The following is a 21,467-nucleotide window of genomic DNA, read 5'->3' as shown; positions in this document are numbered from 1 at the left end:
ATATTTAAAAAAAATGTTTAATAAATAAAAAAAAGATATATTTCTGTTAGTTTAAATTGAGAATTAAGTGCCATCAGTGATCTTTGTCATTTCCATCATGTTATTAGAGGATGGGAAAGTCATACTGGCCAAATAATCCCAAAAAAGTCGACAGATCCTCATTCAATCTAATGCTTTGGACTTAAACATATGAGATAAACAGAATAGTTGAATCATTTGCAGAAGTTCAGAGGCCATCAGTCCTGTCAATAAATATGGTTCTGGAGTCTTGCTGTCATCCAGGTATTGCTGGGCGTAATAACTCTATCTTTTAATGCAACATTAGTTTTGATGCCTTTGTTTCTATGCCAAAAAAATTAGCAGTGTGTTATATTGGAATTCAAAGAGTATTAAGAAAAACTGAGTGCCAATGGTTGTATTATTTTCTTTTTCCCTAGGGTAAAGTATCAAGATATTATAGTATAGCGGTTTTTAAAAGTCCCCAGTGATGAATTACACACAGTAAAGCTGTATTTACACAAACATCTAGGAATTTTTCTGTTTTTTATTTTATATTGGAAAACCATGGGTTTCCACAACAATACAGCTTGATTTAAGACAACAGTTAGATTTTTATTTTTTATAATAAAGTTATTAATAACATTAGCTTAGTATTTTGTTTTGGACTCATAGATTTAAGCAAAAAATTAAAGCAGTGAGAGAAGGGGGAGAATCTTAAATGTATTTATACATAGTTTTATCTTTTACTATGAACTTGTAACAGTCCTATAAAAGCTGGAGGTAACTAGTAGATGCAGAACAGTAAGATGATCCCATTTGTAAACTTTAGAATAAATCAAAACAAGTTGTATTTATTCTGGTTACTTATAAAAGTAATAAGTTTATTCATTTATGGATTTAAAGCTGGCCTGCTCTGAAATGTGTGATTCATTTTTTTTTTGGCTGTTATTCTTACAGTGAAATGATGGAGCTTTACATCCTTAATTTCATACTTAGAAACATATATATGAAACATGTTATTGACTCACAAAAATAGGGCATAAGAGCACAGTGATTCACGTCAAGGCATTATTCTAAACAAGAAAATTTGCACTTTGGTTGGCACAGTTTTCTTTTACATTGGAATGTTAAGACTGACGTCATCCAATCGTGCAGTTTTAATTGACTGTTCTGGGGAAACATTAATCTAATCTCTATGCTAACGAAGAACACGCAAGAAGTATAAAGTATAGGGTTGGGCTCTGGCAATCGAAAACCTGTTGGAACCGACTCTAACTTTTCAATTGTTCTGGAATTATAAATATTTTCATTTTCGATTCCTTATTTCGACGCCCACTACACCAATCAGAAGACAAAGCCACAGAAAAACGGTTAAGAAAAAGTGCAACGTTAATGTTAAAATGTAGCTGTACCTTTGTACATCTTTACTACTCCATGTAGCTCTACAAGACTTTTTGAACAATTCCGTCTTTGAATCCAAATGGTTAATTTGCATTGCTCCTTCTTTTTCTACTTTGGCTGAAATGCGATGCTCTTACATCACGTCGCCTCATCCTGCTTTTTCTCTGACAAGTATCCACACTTCAAGAGAAAGCTGCCATGAACCATGACAAGAACCGTTCCCTATCTACCTGCAGTTGTAACCGTGCAAGAGTACGGTTCTATGGTCTGTTTTAGGGCTCAGGATCTGGTTTAGAAACTATAATCTGGCACATTTAAAAGTACCCCAAAAGTTTGTTGTAAAAGTGATTTTAATGTCTGAACCTACATAAAGAAGTATTATACAGGTATGTTGCATGACTATCTGTCTCCAAATAAATGTTAAATAAATTGTACTTTGAAAACAAATGTTTGTACAGGTAGGCTCTAAATATAGTGTCCTAACGAAGTGATGTGGAATGGTTCAACGTATGCTTAAAACATGCCTTGTCTATCGTAATTAGTCATCAATACCTTAGAGAAGGCTAAAGACATTCTTTCAATACACAAACCACTTGAAACCACTCTTTTACACAAATTACATTTCACAGATCCCCCTGACACACACCCCAATATAATGGAGATCCTCATTCTATTTCTAACCTCAGTAAAGGCACCACAACAGGAAAACTGATTTTGATGGCTGAAATCAAGAATAATATTATTGCTAAACCATAAAATGTTTATTAGTTATCATGTTTGGGTAAAAAAGAATAATTTATAATTTTCAAGTTATGTCCTTGTCACTGTGACGTTCAATGTAAAGCTGCAAATACAATAAAAAGAGCATCTTATCAAGATGTTTGCCTTTATAAAGAGAAGCAAAGACAAAACAAGCCTGGATGTTATGCTGTAAACATCTGAGTCTTTGTCCATTTAAAAACACAAAACATGCCGAAGCACAAATTTAAAATAACAACTGTATAAATGAAACATAGTCAGTGTTTTTCAACAAAAAGAAGCCTTTTAAAGTAAACTATATCATATTTCAGGGGTTTAATAATTCATTGTTATCCATTTCATGTCAAATCCCCCTGGGTGTTTACTTTCATGCTGACGGCACAAATGAAAACCTTTTGCCACCGATCTCTGCGTATGACTAGCTCTTCTATTCCGTTACAGCAAGAAGGCTAGCTGTTTTGGCGTTCAGCTGACAAGCTCCACATTTGTGTTTTGTCTGCATAATCAAGGAAACCAGAAGTAAACTGCTGAAAAGATACAGTCCCAAATTACTCAGGAGGAAACGGGGGAACAATGAGTAATTTACGGTTGCTTCTTGTCTCTCTGCCACAACAGAGCTGGACGCTGCCAAGGCTTATCAATGTCATTTACATTTTTTCTTGCAGCGCCCTAAGGGCAAATCCTTCAGAACTAGTCAGCAAAAGAGTGTTTGAGTGACTTTTCAAACGGTGGCGGTTATGATTACTTCCTTTGAAAAAAAAAAGAATTAAGCTAAAAGAAATTCACAGCTAATTACACCGTCCTGGACCTTCATTAATCTTTTTTGAAAGCATTTTTATTGGGAACAAAAGAAATATGTTGGCAAAAGACAAGCAGTGACACAACTTAATATCATTGTCAAGCTACGTTTCTGTTCCAAAAAAACCCTTTGATCTTCCAGCTTATAATTTTTTTCTTCAAATCATCCTGAGGGGATAGCACACTACGAAGAAACTATAGAGTACCTCACGTGTTTGAAAAATGTTCTCATAACATGTAAAATCACAGGTTTTTTTTGTAGAATTCAGCATTGTCTGATTCATGAACAGGCATTTTTCTAACGTTAACATGTATTGCAAGCAGATTATGCATGTCAAGAAAAAAGATTGAAAACCTAGACAGACTAGATGGAAAAAATAAAAACCCATAAGTTTTGCAGAAGATAAACCGGGGGGTTCATCTTAAAGGTAGAATTTACTTCAAATACAGGAAGATTTTATGGCCAAAATAATTCATCTAGTGATGCAAGAGAAAGAAATAGAAAGACATAGAAAGATACCTATAGCTTTATTATTAAAAACACTTTACATCAGGTCTGAGAGGTTCTGTCATTTATTCTAATGGGAATCAATGGCGTTGGGCCATTGATTGCCTATATAAATTAGAAGTGAGCTTCACAGTTTAATGTTGTGATGCAATATGTTTATATTTAATAAATAAAATATTCTGAAGGGAGGAGAAAGATAATAAATGATAGTAAATCAAAGGATCACCGCACCTTTTTAAAAGAATTACATTAGGCAGATTTTCGGCTCAGGTTTTTTGCATGGAGACGTAACCTCAACACTTCAACACACCTCCTTTGGTCTTTGTAGATTTGTTGCAGAGCTGTTTGGTTTAGATACTATTTGTAAATACTTGGTGAAACATTGGGTGGACTTTTTTAGCGTATTATGTGCTAGTTATCAGCATAAAGTATGCCAGATTAATAAAGCAGTTTCAAAAAAAAAAAAAATGTTCAAATGGAAAGTTTAGAGTTTTTTTTCCAGCAATTCAGAGGAGAACTCTGAACTGCTGGCTCACCCCTCCCTTTACCTCTCGGATGGTTATTGCTAAACATTATGCTCGCCTAGAACAAATTCACTCTGACAAAGGCAATGCTATTTTGAAGTACATTTAGAAAGACAGAAGCATAATTTTACTCAAACATATTGCATCCTTCTTTGAAGGGCAGGGTGGTGAAAATGAACATATGGAGAAATAAGAACATTTACACTAGTTAAGGAGTACTACAGAAATTCACTGGGTGTGTTTTCTTTATTGACCAAGTGTTCCAGCTGACAAAGGGCTGTGAAGCAAAATTAAATAACTGACTAAAAAGAGCAAGTTCTAAAGGTAAATATCTTTAGTTTTCTTTCCCATATATGCCATTACAATTGCCCAGTATCTAAAATTACTTTTTCTCTATTTACCAGAGTTAATATAGGCTGCATTTGAAAATTTTTGAGAGCTTTATTCAGGAGCATTCTGTAGCTTAACACGTGGGTGTGACATGCTCTGCACTCTCATTTACCCGACTTACATCATTGAGTCTCTGCCGCGGAGAGAGAACAGGGACGATGATTAATGCTGATGGATCACAAAAGACCAGCCAAAAGTACACCTCAAAACCCATCATACACTCCACATAAGAGTAAGAACGTTTAACTTTTGCCATGTGTAACAAAAAGAGCCAAATCTAATCATTGCTATAATAAGACAAGATAAAATATTGGGGAAGTTTTCTAGAAGGAGGGATCTTAGATCACATCTAGCAATGGCCCTCTTTTGCTACAAAAGTAAAATGCTCTGTTCAAGATAACCTCAATATTTACCTTATCTACCTTCTTCCCCCCGGTGACATTATACACTGATTGTTGGTCACTCTGGTGAGTAGTTGAACGGACATACATGAATCCAAAGTTGTAAAAATGTTTCCACAAACACAATATCACGGTTTCCCTCAAATATTGTTCATCAACCAGTCTAAATTTGTGATAGTGAGCACTTCTCCTTGAGATAATCCATCCAACCTCATAGATGTGCTTTATCAAGATGCTGATTAGGTGTCTCTCCTGCTGATTACTGTAGGCACCATGATTAGCGCACAGGTGTGCCTTAGACTCTGAAAGGTGAAGTTTTGTTTTATTTGGGGGTCTGGGAACTCAGAAAACCAATCAGCAGACGGCTTATGTTAGAGAAATGAACCTTCAATACAATAACAACAGTTCTGGTTGACATTCCTGCTATCATCATGCCAATCGCACGCTCCCTCAAATCTTACGACATCTGTGGTATTGTGCTGTGTCATAACGCTGCACCTTTCAGAGTGACCTTTCATTTAGGGCAGTCTAAGGCACACCTGTTCACTAATTATGGTGTCTAATCAGCATCTTGATATGGCACACCTGTGAATTGGGATGGATTATCTCAGCAAAGGCGAAGTGATCACTATCACAGATTGAGACTGGTTGATAAACAATATTCGAGGGAAATGGTGATATTGTGTATGTGGACAAAGTTTTAGATCTTTGAGGTCATTTCATAAAAAATTGGAGCAGACCCAAAAGTGTAGTGTTTATATTTTTGTTGAGTTTACCTCCAAACAAAAGACCTGCAGAGCCACAGTGGCAAAATGCTTGTTTTTTCTCCCATGTAAGTGCCAAAGACCGGTGTCCGTTCAACTACTCACCAGAGGGTGCAAACATCTGCTAAAAAATAATTTTGTTGAAGCTTAACTGAATTGGTGGTCCCTCACGTTTGTATGAATATATGCATTAGTATGAATCTAAGTAGGCTCTATTTAGGTCTAATTTTCAAAAAGAATAAAGAGATGTAAACATTAACTTTATTAGAACCAGTGTTATCATTTTAATGTTTAATTTTCTGTTGCACATAAAATATAGTAGATATGTATCTAGGGAACAACACAATAGTTTTCAGTATGTTAACTATTTATTATTGCTGTTTTCCTTTGACAAAACCTACTATTTAGTCAAAACATGTTTTTGAACAAGTATTAGCTATCTTTGTATTTCATTTGACATAATTTATGGAATGCAAACTCGATACACAGTTCCAGAAGCTGTTAGGTCTTTGTTTGAAATAACAAACAGTATTGAAAACAGTTTCAGAAAATAAACAACTGTGTATTTAAACAAGTATTGGGTTTTCATTGTTAAAATGTTTTAAATTATGCAACATGCTGTGTAGGTTCTGTGCTGCACTTTTCTATTAGCTGCTAAGCCTTTTTTAACAGTAATATATAAGACAGAAATGCCAGAAATGTAGTTAAAATATTTTAATATTAACAGCTGGAGTTTCAAATTCAGGTAAATATTGAAAAATCACTTTACCATATAGTCTTAGGAGTTTTTATCTCAATGTTTCATAAATCAGTCTTCAGTTATTGTATATAATTACAGGATTCATTATGTATTCCTTGTTTTTTTCCCAATGGTAAGTCATCCTTAGAATCAATTTTGCATAATAAATTTAAGTAATATTTTTCACAATTACATTTAAATTATATATATTACTACATTTACTTATTTATATTCCTTAACTGACTGGTGAAGCTACAGTAAAAGCTGAAACAGAAAAACAGGAATAATTTTAAGAATCATTATCATGTCGTCCATTTTTTATGGTTAGAAACCTAATTCAGATTTAGAAATTTGAATGAATTTAGTAGCCAAATTCTATATAGTCTCACTGTGTATCCTTGCTGTTTCATAGGTTCACATTACAAACAACTATATCATATAGAAGCACGTTTATGGTATCCTTAGTAACACAGACATATGTATAAACCACTATTTGTATTATATGTAAGCCATGCAGGCTGCATTTAGACGGGAAGTGGTATGTAGCTAATTAGCTTTGACCATTTATAAGGGGATAAAAGCCTTACAAAAGTGTGGATATATTAAAACCAAACGTTATCAAGTCTAATCAACTTCATACAGCTCCCAGTTAAAAGACCTAAGTGTCCAGAAAAGCTTGCACTCTTTAGATTATTTAAGCTATCTTTAATTACACACTTGGTTATTTTTTATTAATTTGTGCACTTTAACTTTAAAGGCTGAAATTACCTCTAATGTGATACTGTTTTTAAATTAATATCTACCTGCAGTAACATTCTGTAAGAAATGCACATTTTTAGGAGGGTACCATGAAGAGTTTAGGCTTATTTAAAACCTTTTTAAAGTCTTCTTTTTATTATTTTTTGTTTGCTGATGTTATATTGGAATGATTCATGGAAGGGTTAATAACACTCAATGTTTCTACACGGCAGAATTAAAGCTATAGTCCTGACAGGTGGTTCCTGTTGGACATGCCTTGTGTTTTGTGTCCCTAGTCAGACCTGTTTCCTGTGCTCCTCTTTTGTTTTGTAAAACCAACAATCGAAACAAAAAAGTAACAACCTAGAGGCCTCAAAACAGTCTATCAACTAGTAGGAGATATTATGTGGGATTTATGAACTTTCTCTCCAGATGTTGACAAAATACCTGAGGGCTAACATCGATAACCAACATCCAAATCGATAATTTTACCAAAGGTTTTCAAGAGTATGATTTGTTTTAAATGAAAACTGAAAGAAGACATACAAACACTGCAATACTGATGTCACTTATTTTTAAATTTCTCTATAAACTGTTTTAAGAGACTCAACATAATCCTATTTAGTTACAGGTGTGATTCCCTCAGAAGATCACACTCCATTCAGTATACTACAAAAGACTTTCTATAATTATATGTACTCTATTGCAAAAGCCTTGAAAATAAATAACTCAAAGTGATGACTTATGTGATGTTTTGCAGACACACTGACCTGCCTCCCAACTTTGTTATTATGCAACCTCATTCTTGCATGGATGTCTCTGTAGGTTTCGCGAGCATCCAGGAAGTCCCTTGAGAACTTCTCCCCAAATTCCACATTAGGGCTGCAGCCACCCCACTCCCAGGAGTCTGGTTGCAGTCCAGAGAGGTCGGCTGGGTAATGCTCCATCACACCATGAACCATCCCCTTCCCCCTCTGAATGGCCTCCAACTGTAAGCGGGTAAGCTTCAGTCGAAAGGCCTCTTCGTCCCCACGCCGCTTCTCATCGCAGCCGCACGCTTTCAGTTTTCCCATGGAGCAGGCGTTGGCCACCGCATGCACCACCCCAGCTGCTGCAATGGCATATGCAAAGGCACTCTCTCGAAAACCTGTGGGTACAAACATTTTGTAAGTAAAAAGCACAACTTATGGGGAACGATATTAATATTTTTCTACAATAAGAAACAAGATATAAAGGAAAGGAGACCAACTCAAAATGCTGTATTATTGTGAGGTATAAGAAAAATGATACATGATTATAAAGACTAATGTCTTTCCACATATATATAGGTTTTTAGAGACCACACCATTCAATGATATTCAATGACATCCAGTTTAATTGAAATTCAATTAAATTTATTTATATAGTGCCAATTCACAACACATGTCATCTCAAGGTACGTTACAGAGACAGTACTGTCAGATTGGTTGGGATAACCATTTGATTTCATTCAGTCATTGACTCCTCCTGGATGAACCTGTGGCGATGACCTTTGGTTGCGTTTTGTTGTTGACTCTTCAGCAATCTTTCACTATCAGTTCAATTCAGTTTCATTGAATTTCACCAATTAAGAAAAAATGTAACCTCAAGAAACTTTACAAAGTCAATTTAATCGTACAGATTCCAAGCACAAGAGTAAAAATTACTCATTCTTTACTTAAGTACAGACATCTGTGTAAAAAGAGACTCCATTAAAACATAACTTACCAAATAAACTTAACTTCAGCGCAAAAGCAATATGTCTTTGCCTTAAAATAATACATAAATAAAAACATTTTGAAAAATTTTCTTAAAAAACATTTTTTCCTCTTCTGCTTACTGTGTTGGTAGAAAGAAAATGAATAAATACTGACTCAGTCTAGTTTTGCTCTAAATCTATTTTCCAGGCTGAATGATATGATTGAACTACTTTTAAGAGTTCTGGTATTTAATGCATTTAAGCTACATTCAAATTGACCTAAAACAGGAAACATAATCGGGATTGGGAATGTGTTGTCTCAGAATCTAATCCATCATCTGCATTGTTTTCCAGCCCATCAGTGTTTTGTTTTTTTACAAACAACCTGCTAGAACTGAACAAATTATTTGTTTCCTACCGTGTTGTCGCACCTGTAATGTTATGTGGTTATCAATATTCATAGAAGTAAGAAGACAGTTTTGGGAAAGTAGGAAGTCGCAAGTACAGTTTGTGTGCTCATATGTAGTGAGTAAAATTCAAAAATTCTTCAAAAAATTATTACACGTACATATACTGAAAAAGCTACCACAGTATTCTAACTAATTATTTATAATTAGTTACTTGACATCTCTGATTCCAAGTCATTTATAGTCAATATAGTCAATTTTATAGTTATAAAACAGTGCAGTTAGGTTCAGTGTGTTATTCAAATAGTTTAAAAAGTTTTCTTTCTAAGGAACCGAGCAGATGTAATTGATTTATTGACTTGGGGCATTCACCGCGTTATCCTCTTTGCAGAAATCCCTCAGATAAAGAATGCATGTAATGGTGGAAATAAAACCTCTACCATAAAGTTATCCCGACAACAGATTTGGGCACCTAGCAGTGCAGGCATACATACAGTTTTCGCCTTCATATGAAGGACTGTACAATGCTCCATAAGATCCATATTGTTGTTTGCTGTTCTAACATAAATGTGGAATAGTTCAAGGGGGGGAAACACTTTACAACACACTGTTGCAGAGTAATTGGACAGTTTGTAGTAGAAATAAGAACAAAGCTAAAAAAGAAACTGTAATTATTATTAAATATTTCAGGTAATTCTATCTAAAACATTTTATGTTTTAAAGAAACATGTGAGCCAAAAATGAAATATTCTGGACCAACAAATGTTTGCAATTGGTACTTTCATTTTTCATTTCATTAAAAAGGAAAAGGCTATATTATCCTTCTTTAAGCCACGCTGTTTAACATCTGACCCAAGTATTAGCTTTATTTGAGAAATATTAAAAGTTATTTCAGGTCAAAATACAGCACTTGGCATATATTGTTGTTCTAAGCGGGTTGCCCATCTCAAATATTAACCTATGTAACTTAAAAGGGTCGGATCTATCCCTAAAGTTCCACATTTTTGCTTAATCAACAGGAAAAAGCTACCGCTTTAGGACTCAACATTTTCTTTGCAACCACAGAAACATAAGAAAGCATGCACGACACTTAATGATTAATGAATCATCGCTTAATTGTTCTGCATTCTTATGACAGATATTACAGGTATTCCTTCCCTCTATCAACAGAATAGACAAGCATAACTCATAAAGCATGAGGAACAGTGGTGGCTGCTGCTCTTTGACACACAGGAGGCTCAATGGTGTTAATTTAATCCAATATAACGTATTGTACAATAGCTATTGTGAAGTGCTCTGAAATAATATGCTCCAGAAACCACGGCACAAGATGACTGTTCTAACTGAATGATCACTTTTCCCTTTCGACTCATGTGGAAAACCTCCTCACTGTTTGGCCACTGTCAGTCAGAAATCCTTAGGTATGATTGCCAATCAACATCTAGTAACCAGCTTCTTGATCCCTCCCTGCTCCATAGACCCCCTAAGAGGTTTAGTTTCACTGGAAGTGACATATTTTGGCGTGTCATCCAATCAGGGCTCTACTTTCTCGCTGCTTACCTCAATAGACTGAGGCTCAAACCTCAACAGGCATTTCACATAAAGACTGACCGGCAATGTCCTGCTGCTTTAGAGCGGAGGGGGGAGATCGCGTCCGAGAGTGTAATATACAGCTGATTAATGCGCAATATGCTAATGAAATCAGGTGCATTTTAGTGCATATTTAATGCAGTTTAATGACTACATTTACGAAATTTGACGATGCATATTTTACCAATAATTTCACAACCGTTACAGGGAGGGTTTAGACTCCCTTATTGTTGTTACACATATGCAATGCATAACAAAAGTAGCTGTACCGACTAAACATTTAATATTTTGTGAAGTTAAAACATTAAATTTCAACTGACATTTTTTAGATTATATGTTGTAGGGCAGGGTTTCGCCCACTGTATTCTAAGCCCTTGTGGGCTGCCTGCTTTACCTTCACCCTCCCCAATTGAAATTTGTCATTAATACATGAAAAAATGTGGAACATTTTACGGCCTATGAATGTTTTAGATGGCAATGCACAAAGTATTCTCAGAAGTTAAGTTAGCCAACACAAACAAGACACCAGGGCTAAAAATATTTCATATTTCCATCTTACCTTTTCCAAAGAATTTGGTTCTTTTAATTAGACTATAACCAGTCAAGTTGGTTAATCTCTTGTTTTTCTGGAAGATCTAGTACGATTCCGCTCATGACTTGCATCGTTTTAAACATGGTGCTGAATCTTAATGAAATATGCACTTGTTTATTTTAGAGAAGCTGCTTCACAGTGTTGTGGCTTTTGCCCTGTAATCAAGCCAAATTGGCTGAGAAGGATCAATGTAAGAAAGGGAGGTGATTATACACCTATGTGAATGTTAATGACTTTGCTACCTTGTTCAACTAAACACGTTTTTCTCTTTGACAGCAGATGATGAAATGTGTGTATTTTTTCCTTTTTGATCTGTTGTTTTTAATCGTGTGTGTATGCATTTTCCTCATAAGAAAGCAATTAATATTTGTTTGAGTAAAGGTGGAAGTTAGACAAAAAAAACATTTGCTCTTCCCATCTATGGTGTTTGTTGTAAGATCTCAGCTATCTGCCCCTGAAGGTGCCCTCTGGTTTTTTTTAAGCAGCCCAACCAACAAACACTTACTGGTCTAGAAAACAGTGAGGATTAGAATGGAAACTTGTAAACTGAACATGAAAAGAAACCTCTCAGGGGTTTACAGTGCAGTAGTTTGAAAGGGGGAAGAGTTCCAAGCTGCGTGTTGGAGTCATATAAAAACTAATAACTTCCCTTTTTAGCACCATTTGAGATAACTTACTTCTTTATACAGATGTCAGAAAACATAAAACTACATTTTTATTTTAAATTGTGGTATATCGTTTGACGTAGTTTCTGTCGTATGAAATTCTTTGCTCAGCATATCTTGCCTAATGATAAACACATAAAAATTCAAAGGAAGTTGTTTAAATACAACATTCAAATGGAACTCTAAACATAGAAGGTTTTTAACCTTGATTTAAAGAAAACCAGGGTTTCAGCACGTTTGAAGCCTCCTTGGTGTTTAAAATACTGTTTCTTCATGATTGGTTCTGGTTCTGTGGATACAGACTAGGCTTACACCAGATGATACAACTGGTTTGATGATGCTCAGCTATGTAGCACATGACTCTTTTCTCAGATACAGGAGGCCAGTCTAAGGATTTGAGAACTGGGGCGATGTACTCTATTTTTTTAGTTTCATTGAGGACAAGAGCAGCAGAATTCTGGATCAGCTGCATCTGTCTTACCAACTTTTTAGGCAGACTTGTGAAGACAGCAGAACAGTAATAATCATAACCAAAGCTCAAAGGATGCATTGATTTTTCGAGACCCTGCTAAGATTTTGGTCTTTTAATCCCAGAAATGAATCCCTAAAAGCAGCAAATGAGAAAATCAAGCTTAAAGACACAAAACAGTCTGTTGTAATATTGTGATTCTGTTATGATATTTTTTTCTAAACTTTGCTTTCCCTCAGTATTAAAACCGATCTCATAAATGTTCCTAACATGAAAAGCATTTTACTGCTGCAGATTGTATATACTGTAATATTGTATATATTGTAGATAGATTGTATATACTGTAAATTCATATGAAGAAATATTTAGAAGACGGCTATATAAAAGAAAGAAAAAATAATAATTGTGACAGAGGTTTTCTGACATCAACAAGTAGCCTAAAATACCACAGAAAGCATTACATGATACTCCACTTCTTTCTAGGACACATTCAATTCTTAACCATGCAAACTTATCAGCTTTGAAATTTTTACAAAGCAATTACTAGATCTTTTGGACTCCAGCAAACCACAGAGAGAGCCGTTTTTGAATCATTTGAAGAAAAAAAAAATTTATGTAAAATGGACCATTATCAGGAGAGATCAGCGTTCCAAAATCACTGCCGGAGTACATCCATTACCCATCCAGGAGATTCCAAAAACTTAAAGCAAGATCTTGACCACTAAAAGCCTTGCTATCAGTTTTCTATGATTAAAACAAGTATGGAGACTAAACAAAAAAAGCATTTATGTGGAAAGTTTGGTACAGGAACACTACTGCCCAAAAGAAAATTAGCTATTTGCAGAATATTCTGTGGACTGTCAAGGTAACATTTCTGAGAAGGTTTACATCCTAAAACAGCATTTCAGACAAAAAACATGATACCTTTTATCAGATGTGGCTCCCACAGTCGTACGATCTGGGTCTGCGCGACGCTTCCACAAATTGCCATTAGCTACTGGAACCATGACTTACTGTAGAAGTCTGATGGAAAATCCTAAAGAACAATCTTTAGGATCTTAAGCTTAAACATGCTTGGCTTGGAAAGAGGGAAGTGATCCTAAGAACCCCAGCACATTGTGTAAACCTAAAGGCTTATACCACAAACAAAATTAGTAAAACTTTTCATTCATAACCGGTAAAGAGACCATTTATTAATGATTAACAGATATATCTTAGTAGTATTTGATAATTTATAAACTCAATCTAAACCATTTATAAAAGTTAAATAGATCATATTGTCCTGCCATGTTAGTTTAGCCCTAACACTAACATCAGTGGACTTAATGTAAACCTTGCCTTTATTTTTAATTTAACCTTTTACTTAATGGTCTATTTATCTTTAATAAATGGTTTAGATGCAGTTTATAAATGAATCAAACTTTAACAAACAATCTGTAAATCATTAATAAATGATTACCATTTATAAATGATGACTTGGTCGTTGTAAACCACAAAATGTAGGTTTTTGAGTGGCCTAGTCAAAGTCTAGTCCAATTTAGATTTGGTGGCATGACCTTACCATTCATGCAATCTACTTCTACAATTCAATTCATTTCTAGAAATGCAATTATTTGTGGTTGGAAGATATGGAAGAAAAGTTTTGCAAAACACTGACCATAATGAAGCAGGATTCATAAACTCTGCTTCTTTACGTGTCGGTTGTACATTTATTCTGCATAGATCATTCACTCTTTTATATCTAACATGCTGTATGTTGCATGCTTACCTGGCAGATCAGGGTAGAAGGATCAATGAGATCACTCTAACCCCCATACCACTGTGGTCGATACATAAAACCCACTTAGTCAAGAAGACGGTTTCCTAAGCCTGGCTTGAAAACCCTTTTTTTATGGTCTGCTTTTATGGCTCTAAACAAGGAAGTTGGGAAGCCAAAGAGCAGAGTTGACAAGTAGGTATGAAGTTGGAGCCGGTGATTACATTACAACAATCAAACCATAGGACTCCTATAACTCCACTGCCAACTTTGTAAAGGTAATAGAACATCATGTTGAGACATGGTCTGTTTGATTAGTTTATGTGCGCTGGATCAAAGGTGCTTTAAAGGGGGACCGTATCTCAGAACTTAAGTACTTCTCACAAAACACTTGCGAGCCAGGTCTGAGAAAAGTTTTTCCTATATTGGTGTGAATTAGGTAAGAAGTAAGGTGACATGAAGGTTTGAAGTCAACCTGCTGCTTTAAAGCTTCTGAATTACCAAAGGAGACACTTACAGAGACAAGCTGGTAGGTAGGTGTGAAATGGCTGGGTAACAGTGGTACTCTGCTCTAACCAGTGAAGTTGCTGAAAATTATTGTTTCAGATGCCTGTGGATGCATTGAAAACAAGCATTGTCAAAGGACAAACCAAAAAAAAAAAAATGCATAAAATATTTACTAGTTGCATTTTAACTTGAAACAAATTTGCCTTTAAAGATTCCTATTATTTTTCTTGCAACTTAAATTTATTTTTACACTAAATGTAAGTCGCTGGTTTAATGCTACATTATTTCAGAATTTTAGAGGGCAAGGAGGGTAGAAGGCATCATCACTAAGAGCAGCGTAAAAAAAATGAAGATCAATTTACAGGTTTTGTGTGAGAATGTGGGTTTTAAATGATCTTGAGTCATGTTGCGACCCACATGAAAGTTTAAGCTTCTATAGCCAAACTCCAAAATTAGCTCTTTACCATGTTCACGAAGCAGAAAATGTCAACTGATTTACTGATAAAATGATTTAACAGGTGAATTAATGATTTAAAACTACCTTCTATAATTATGCTTTTATTGTGAGAAAGAATGCTCCAACTTAATATCTTATGTACATAATTTGACCAAGGAATTCCCCATCTGCCACCTCTATCCTAACGATTTGACCTGTATAAGGAGAGGAGAGATGGCACTTAGGCACACCTCCCTACATAGAAAGCCTGTTTTAGCTCCTGTCCGGCTCTGCTCTGGGCTCCTTCACGTGGGGCCCTGGATGACTTGGGAACAAATCAATCTAACAAATAATTCACCGGCTGCGGCACGCCCGGCTGAACTGATGGCAGAGGAAGTGGCAAAATGAATTAAAGTTTCAAAGGAAACTGTCACTTTGTGTTACAGAAACCGACTAAACAGGTTTATGCTTTTGCCTCCGAGAGTTGGGAAAGTGCTGAGAGCAAATTCACAAGTACTTGCTCTGGCAAGGGAAGTAAAAGCATTAGGAGCAAGCCCAGTGACAGATAGGGAAAGGCAAAATGAAAGAAAGAATGACAGAGTGAGATGGGGCGATTCTACTTCTTGCCTCGGTTCCTCCTTAGCCCAGTTTTTAATGTGAACTGAATAAGAAGGAATACGAGCTCAGAAAATTCACAAGAGGCCATCAGCAGTGATCCATGGCATAGCCTGAGGATCCTACAGCTTCTGATGCAGCAAAGTTAGGCATATAAACAGTTTGAATTGTACTATCCAGTGACAGATCCTCAAAGAATTAATCCAGTTATTTTAACAACTCCGGTTTGGCATATTGAATCTATGCATGGAAGACAGTCAGGTCTATTTCTGCAGGCGGTTATGCTAAAAAGTGTGCCAGATTCCATCTAATCCAGGTCTGTAAACACGTCTCACTGAAAGCACCGCCGCTCTGCAGTAGCTGCACGCAATAATGGCTGCAGCATGTTAACTTGTATCCATTTTTCAGCTTCTGTGGAGGGGATCGTATCAACATGCAACAGATGAATCATCTGATTTAAAGAGGTTGTTTATGTCAGTGGTTTGGAGTTTCTGCACCCGAGGCAAACCAGGGATGCCAGGCAACTAGCAACTGCCTCTACTAATAATGACAAACAGCCTTTGATGGAGTCAGTTATAAGGGAAAGTAGGGCCAGGGGTGCATAAGCATACAATATAGTGAAAAAAAAACACATTTTTAATAATAGAATAAATACTGCAATTAAGCTCACAATCGTTAATATATGTAAAAATGTTAGAGATGAAATACACAGTGCTTTGCTAAAGTTTAAGTAGTTGTAGAACTTTGCTTTCTTTCATCCTACCTCAACAAGTTCAAATGCTTTTATTAAACTGTTACGGTACACAAAAACTCAAAGCATACTATTTTGAAGGGAAGGAAGAGTGATATAAGGTTTTAAAATAAAAATAACTTATAAATGTCGCTTTTGGTTACAAATATCACTGTATTTATTATGACTGCAAGTTGGTTGGGGAACAAAAGCTTTTCACATTTATAATTTTTTTTCTTCAATTTTTGTATTTTTTATTTGGAAGTAGCGCAACTCAAATTGGAATATTTTATGTCTACCTGCAAATTCTCGCTTGGACTGAAGTCAGGACTTTGATTTGGCCACTTAAACTAATGAATGTGCTTTAATATGATCCATTAAATTGTACCACTAGATGTATGTTTATGCCCCAAATGTAAGTCTTTTCATGTTTTTTTTTCTTCCATGACTGGTTTATATTTAGCTCAATTTTCCAAATTCGAAATTTACATATACATGCTTTAAAGAATCATCCTCCTGGCGTAATGGTACCACTATATCTATTGCTGTTGGAAACAGGATTTATACACGTGGCCATAAGGTTAACATTTGAACAGATCTTCTTTTTTAATATTGTTTACTCCACATGGTAACAAACTTTAGATGAAAATTCTTCTACCATTCAAATACACAATTTTGTGGTAAGAATTTAGGTTAAAATCTTAAAAAATCTTATTATAAACAGTAAAATTAAAAAGAAATGAATTACTTAATTTGAGATTTTTTTCTATGAAAGTAAAAGTAAATTACTTTCCCCTAGGTTTGTTTCACAGATCACTGTCTTTATATTCACTGCCTATTTAGTCCATCGGGATTATTGATGAAATCAACATTTCACCAAATACAGGGTTCTGAAGTCCTATGTTTTCACCCTTCTTATAGTACAAATAGAATATTTGGATTAATGGATTAAACACTAAACCCAAACTCAAACTATCTGCCATGTGTTCCAATGGTCCAGGTGCTGCAGCTACTTAGAAATTTATGCTTTTTCAGTCAATGAACTGGGATATGACTATCTGAAGGCTTCTCAGGTCGAAATATCCCCTTTCATCCTTTGTGGCTAACTTGCAAAGCTCCAAGGACAACAAAGCGTTGGAGAAAACCGATCTGCAAGAGGTTTGGTAATCCAAAGTTGACTAGTTTCTTTTGAAGTTATCTGCTCCTTTGTTTGGGTTATTGAGGAGCAACAGTAATGTGGTTTGGAAGGACTGCTGGTGACTGGAGATAACCTGACCACTGGAAGGGATCTTGCATTGATGAAAATGAAAATGATTTCTTTCTAAAGTTTTTTTGTTTAAACCTTTGAAGAATATTATTACATTAACTGTTGTTTGGGACCTTTTGTATCTCAATGGCAGATAATCTTCCAGTAAGCCTGTGCTTTAAAGGTACTTGATTGAAGTGTGTTTGAGGAGAAAACCACAAGCCATTTGAAATCCAAATTTTTACCTGGTAGCTGTGGGTTAAACGTCTAATTCCAAAGCCTACAACTGATTCATCTTTTATTTAGACAGTACCAGTGATTAATTGCAACTGAAAACGTTAAGTTTTGATTTAGCCACTTATGAGGTTTTTTTTTTTTAATAAGTTGCAAATAGACACTGAAAAATAAAGCCAGAAACATCAGAAGGATTCAGTAAAACTGACCTCTTTTAAAGACAATGCTGTCATAGGGTATTTTGTTTTTGGTTTCCAGACTCGAGCAGTTCCACCGGTGCCCTCTGAACTGGTGCTGGCACTCATGGATGGCAATCTGGATTCCCTGGATTGCTGAAGCCGTCACATCTGGATTGCGCATGCACACCTCCAGCTGGCGTCTCGTCAGCCCGGGTAGTGTCAGACAGACCGTGTTGGCATTCAGGATGGGTTCAATGTTGGGTAGTTTCAGACCTAAGATCTCATTGGAATCCACCCTATGAGAAGCACAAAGTTGGTGGTTATTAGTGGGGTGGATCTGTTGCTCAAAACTTTTGCTTCTTCTCTGCTTGACTTTGTTAGTCACTAAAAGTCTAATCAAGACCCCTTAAATGTGACCTTAATATAAAGTTCCATCAGTAACAAAAAGATGTCCTAAACGTACTGTTTTATTGCTGGGTCGTATAAAGTTTAAAGACAATTTACAAATGGTTTAAGTTAACAGTTAAAAAAAAACCAGACACAGATATGTCATTTTTTAGCACTATTAAATCTGTAAAAAAAAAAAAAAAAAAAAAGTGTTTTTAAGAACGCTTGTTTTAAGAAGCTTAATTTATTTATTTAAGAGAAAATAGTCTGGGGGAAAAAATGAGACAGTTTTTGGAAATGCTTGTAATATAGTTTTAATTGCTTCCTAATATTGCAAACTCTGTATCATAAGGGACGAGTTTAAAGTACCGCTTTAATAACCAGTGGAAAACCCCCGTCATGTTGCTTCATAAATCTGCTCTTGAAAATATAACTTGACAAACACTTTCCCATTAACTGCAAAAGTTATTATCAGTTCAGAGAAGTTTTTGTTGGAGATCAATCGTGCGAACCAGCATTCAGCCAACGGCACTTTTGGAGACCTTTCCAACTTCACAAAGAAGCAGGAAAAGCAGCAAGAACTAAACGTTTGAGACCTGAAAGATCTTAGGGATGTACTGTATTTCCTTTCATCACCATTACGCTTAAATCACTGGCTGTGTGTGCTTCTGCTTGTCTCAGTCTCAAATACATGGAGTCACAAGCATGTGTAGCTCGTGGCAAACACAAACCAGCAACTGCTCAAGCACACCTTAAAATGCAAATACTCTGGAGTAAGGGAGAGTGCACAGTTGGTTTTACGCACTAAGCCACTTTGCACGCCACTTCCATGCAGTTCCAGGTATAACTACCACATTCATTTATTTTTACTCTCATGTTATCTTAGTAGGAATTGCATAGCTTTGCAAGTTTCTGCTTTAATGTCAGCACAAAGTGTGGAACAACTATTTCCAAACAATATAATTGCACTAACAGGTTTAAATCACTTATTTATTAGGCTACTTGCGCTTAGATTGTGCACCCTCTAATTGCATTAATAAAAAAATAATGAAATGAAAAAAAGAGAAAAACTTTTGTTAACTTATAACACACCATACTGAACACCAGTAATATTAAAATAAAATCTATATTTTTTTGTAAATTCAACTTACCTTTTATCCAGAAGACAAATAACCACCAAGACGCATGTGAGTTTGACGACTGATTGTTCCATGTTTGCGCTCATAAAAAAAAAGAAAAAAGTTTTTTTTTGTTTTAACTTTTTAATGAAGTTTCAAAAATTATAAGAAATTATAAGAAATTTCTTGAAACAATGTTTTAAGTATAGGGATCAATAAAACAAATCACTTCCGTCTAAAGTTGGACGCTGGATTTGACAGCTCCGGGTCCTGCGTCCAGATGTGCCAGCCTCATTCAACAGAAAAGTTTCATCAAGCTCTAAAGTCACAGGCGGTCAGAGAGAGCTGGTTCCTACAAGTTTGGGGAAAAGTCAGTTCTTTCGCTCTCGGATACATCCGCGCTCATGCCGGTGTCCTTGCCAACGAGGAGTTTCATTTAGAGAACATCCGAGTTAAGACAGTCGGCTTCTTACCTATAGGCTTCACTAAATGAAGTCCGCTTGAGTAGTGATGTTTAGTCCTCTAAACTCCTGCTCTTAGCGCTCTGCCAGCCCACTTCGTTGCGTCACTAAGGGAATAGGAGAGCGTCGAGGGAGGTCAAGTGCCTCGTTAAGGCAAGATAGAGATCCTCCAAGATAAGGACACCAGAAACACTTAGCCTGCGCCCTCTGTGAAGCAGAGCAGTTAGATATTCACTGGAGGGGCGATGATGCTGAGGATGATAAAGCAAAGTGCGCAAATGAAAACTTAAGTGAAGTGGTTAGAAATTTCTCTTTTGGCAAAAATAAAGTTCATCACAAGCAGAGGAGATATAATACTCAAAGCTGCCTGCAGGTTTCTGGCTTCTTAAGTTATGTAAAGTTAAAAATACTGTCAAGACACACAAATAAATAAAATTAAACATTTAAACAAAGACAAGAACTGATTTCCTTGTATTTGTATTACCAAATGGTAAGCCTAGAATAAACTTTTTTTCAATAAAGGAACTTTAGTAATCTGATATTTGATTAATATGAACTCTAAATCGCGAGGGACCTTTACATTTTTGGCGTGTTCACAGAAAGGTACACAGTTCCTGAAATTATAATTTTTTTCTACAGTGAGGTGATGAAGCAGACTGAAACTGTTTTATCACTATCTCCCTTTTATCTCCTCTTTCTTTCATCTTGTCTCCTTTGTTTCTCTTTTTCCTTTACTGTTCTACTTACATTGCAGTGTCCATATAATCTGTAAAACTCCCTGCATAATTATAATAAAGCAATTTATATGCATAAAACAAGCGGAACACTATGGCGATAGCCTTACTGCTTCTCTTGTGAAAATAAAAACTGTTGGGCTCTTTTTGGCATCAAGACAATTATTCTTATTGCCACATTGCCAGACTGGACACTACAAAAAAAAAAAAAAAAAAAGAAAAAAAAGAAATACAATGATGTTTATTACTACTTAGAAACTGATACATGTTATATTATCTGAATTTTTAATGGAATGTAACAAAGAAAATTCTTTCAGTATTTCATTTTTACCTCTGGTTTGACGTTTTTTACCGTTTGTTTATTGTTTTGGTGTCTCGTCATAAGCCAGCCCATCACCTGACACACTGACAGCATCCTGCTTTGAATAGAATAGAATAGAATAGAATAGAATTAAATAGAGTAGAATAGAAAACTCCTTTATTGTCCCACAATGGTGAAATTGTGGTGTTACAGCAGCTAAAGATTACAGCAAAAGTGTTCAGGCAAATGTGGACCTTAAAAAGTCTATAAAAAGGGCAGAATAAGTGACAGAGTAAAAAAA

General features: G+C 35.6%; 1 protein-coding gene across 1 annotated transcript in view; it reads right to left on the bottom strand.

The window, feature by feature from the left end:
* Window positions 1-20,212, bottom strand: part of wnt10a (wingless-type MMTV integration site family, member 10a) — a 37,037-nt gene extending 16,825 nt beyond the window's left edge. Inside the window, exons 1-3 of the mRNA XM_038287654.1 lie at window positions 19,704-20,212; window positions 18,196-18,461; window positions 7,793-8,169 (exon numbers count right to left, since the gene is read on the bottom strand). Of these exons, the coding sequence (XP_038143582.1) occupies window positions 7,793-8,169; window positions 18,196-18,461; window positions 19,704-19,777 (717 nt within the window). The 5' untranslated portion in view covers window positions 19,778-20,212. The remainder of the gene's footprint in view (window positions 1-7,792; window positions 8,170-18,195; window positions 18,462-19,703) is intronic.
* Between the last annotated feature and the right edge of the window lie 1,255 nt (window positions 20,213-21,467).

Source organism: Cyprinodon tularosa, unplaced genomic scaffold, assembly GCF_016077235.1.
Source record: "Cyprinodon tularosa strain WSP-4 unplaced genomic scaffold, ASM1607723v1 ctg242, whole genome shotgun sequence".
In the NCBI taxonomy this organism is placed as follows: Eukaryota; Metazoa; Chordata; class Actinopteri; order Cyprinodontiformes; family Cyprinodontidae; genus Cyprinodon; species Cyprinodon tularosa.
This window is presented reverse-complemented; position numbering and strand designations above follow the sequence as displayed.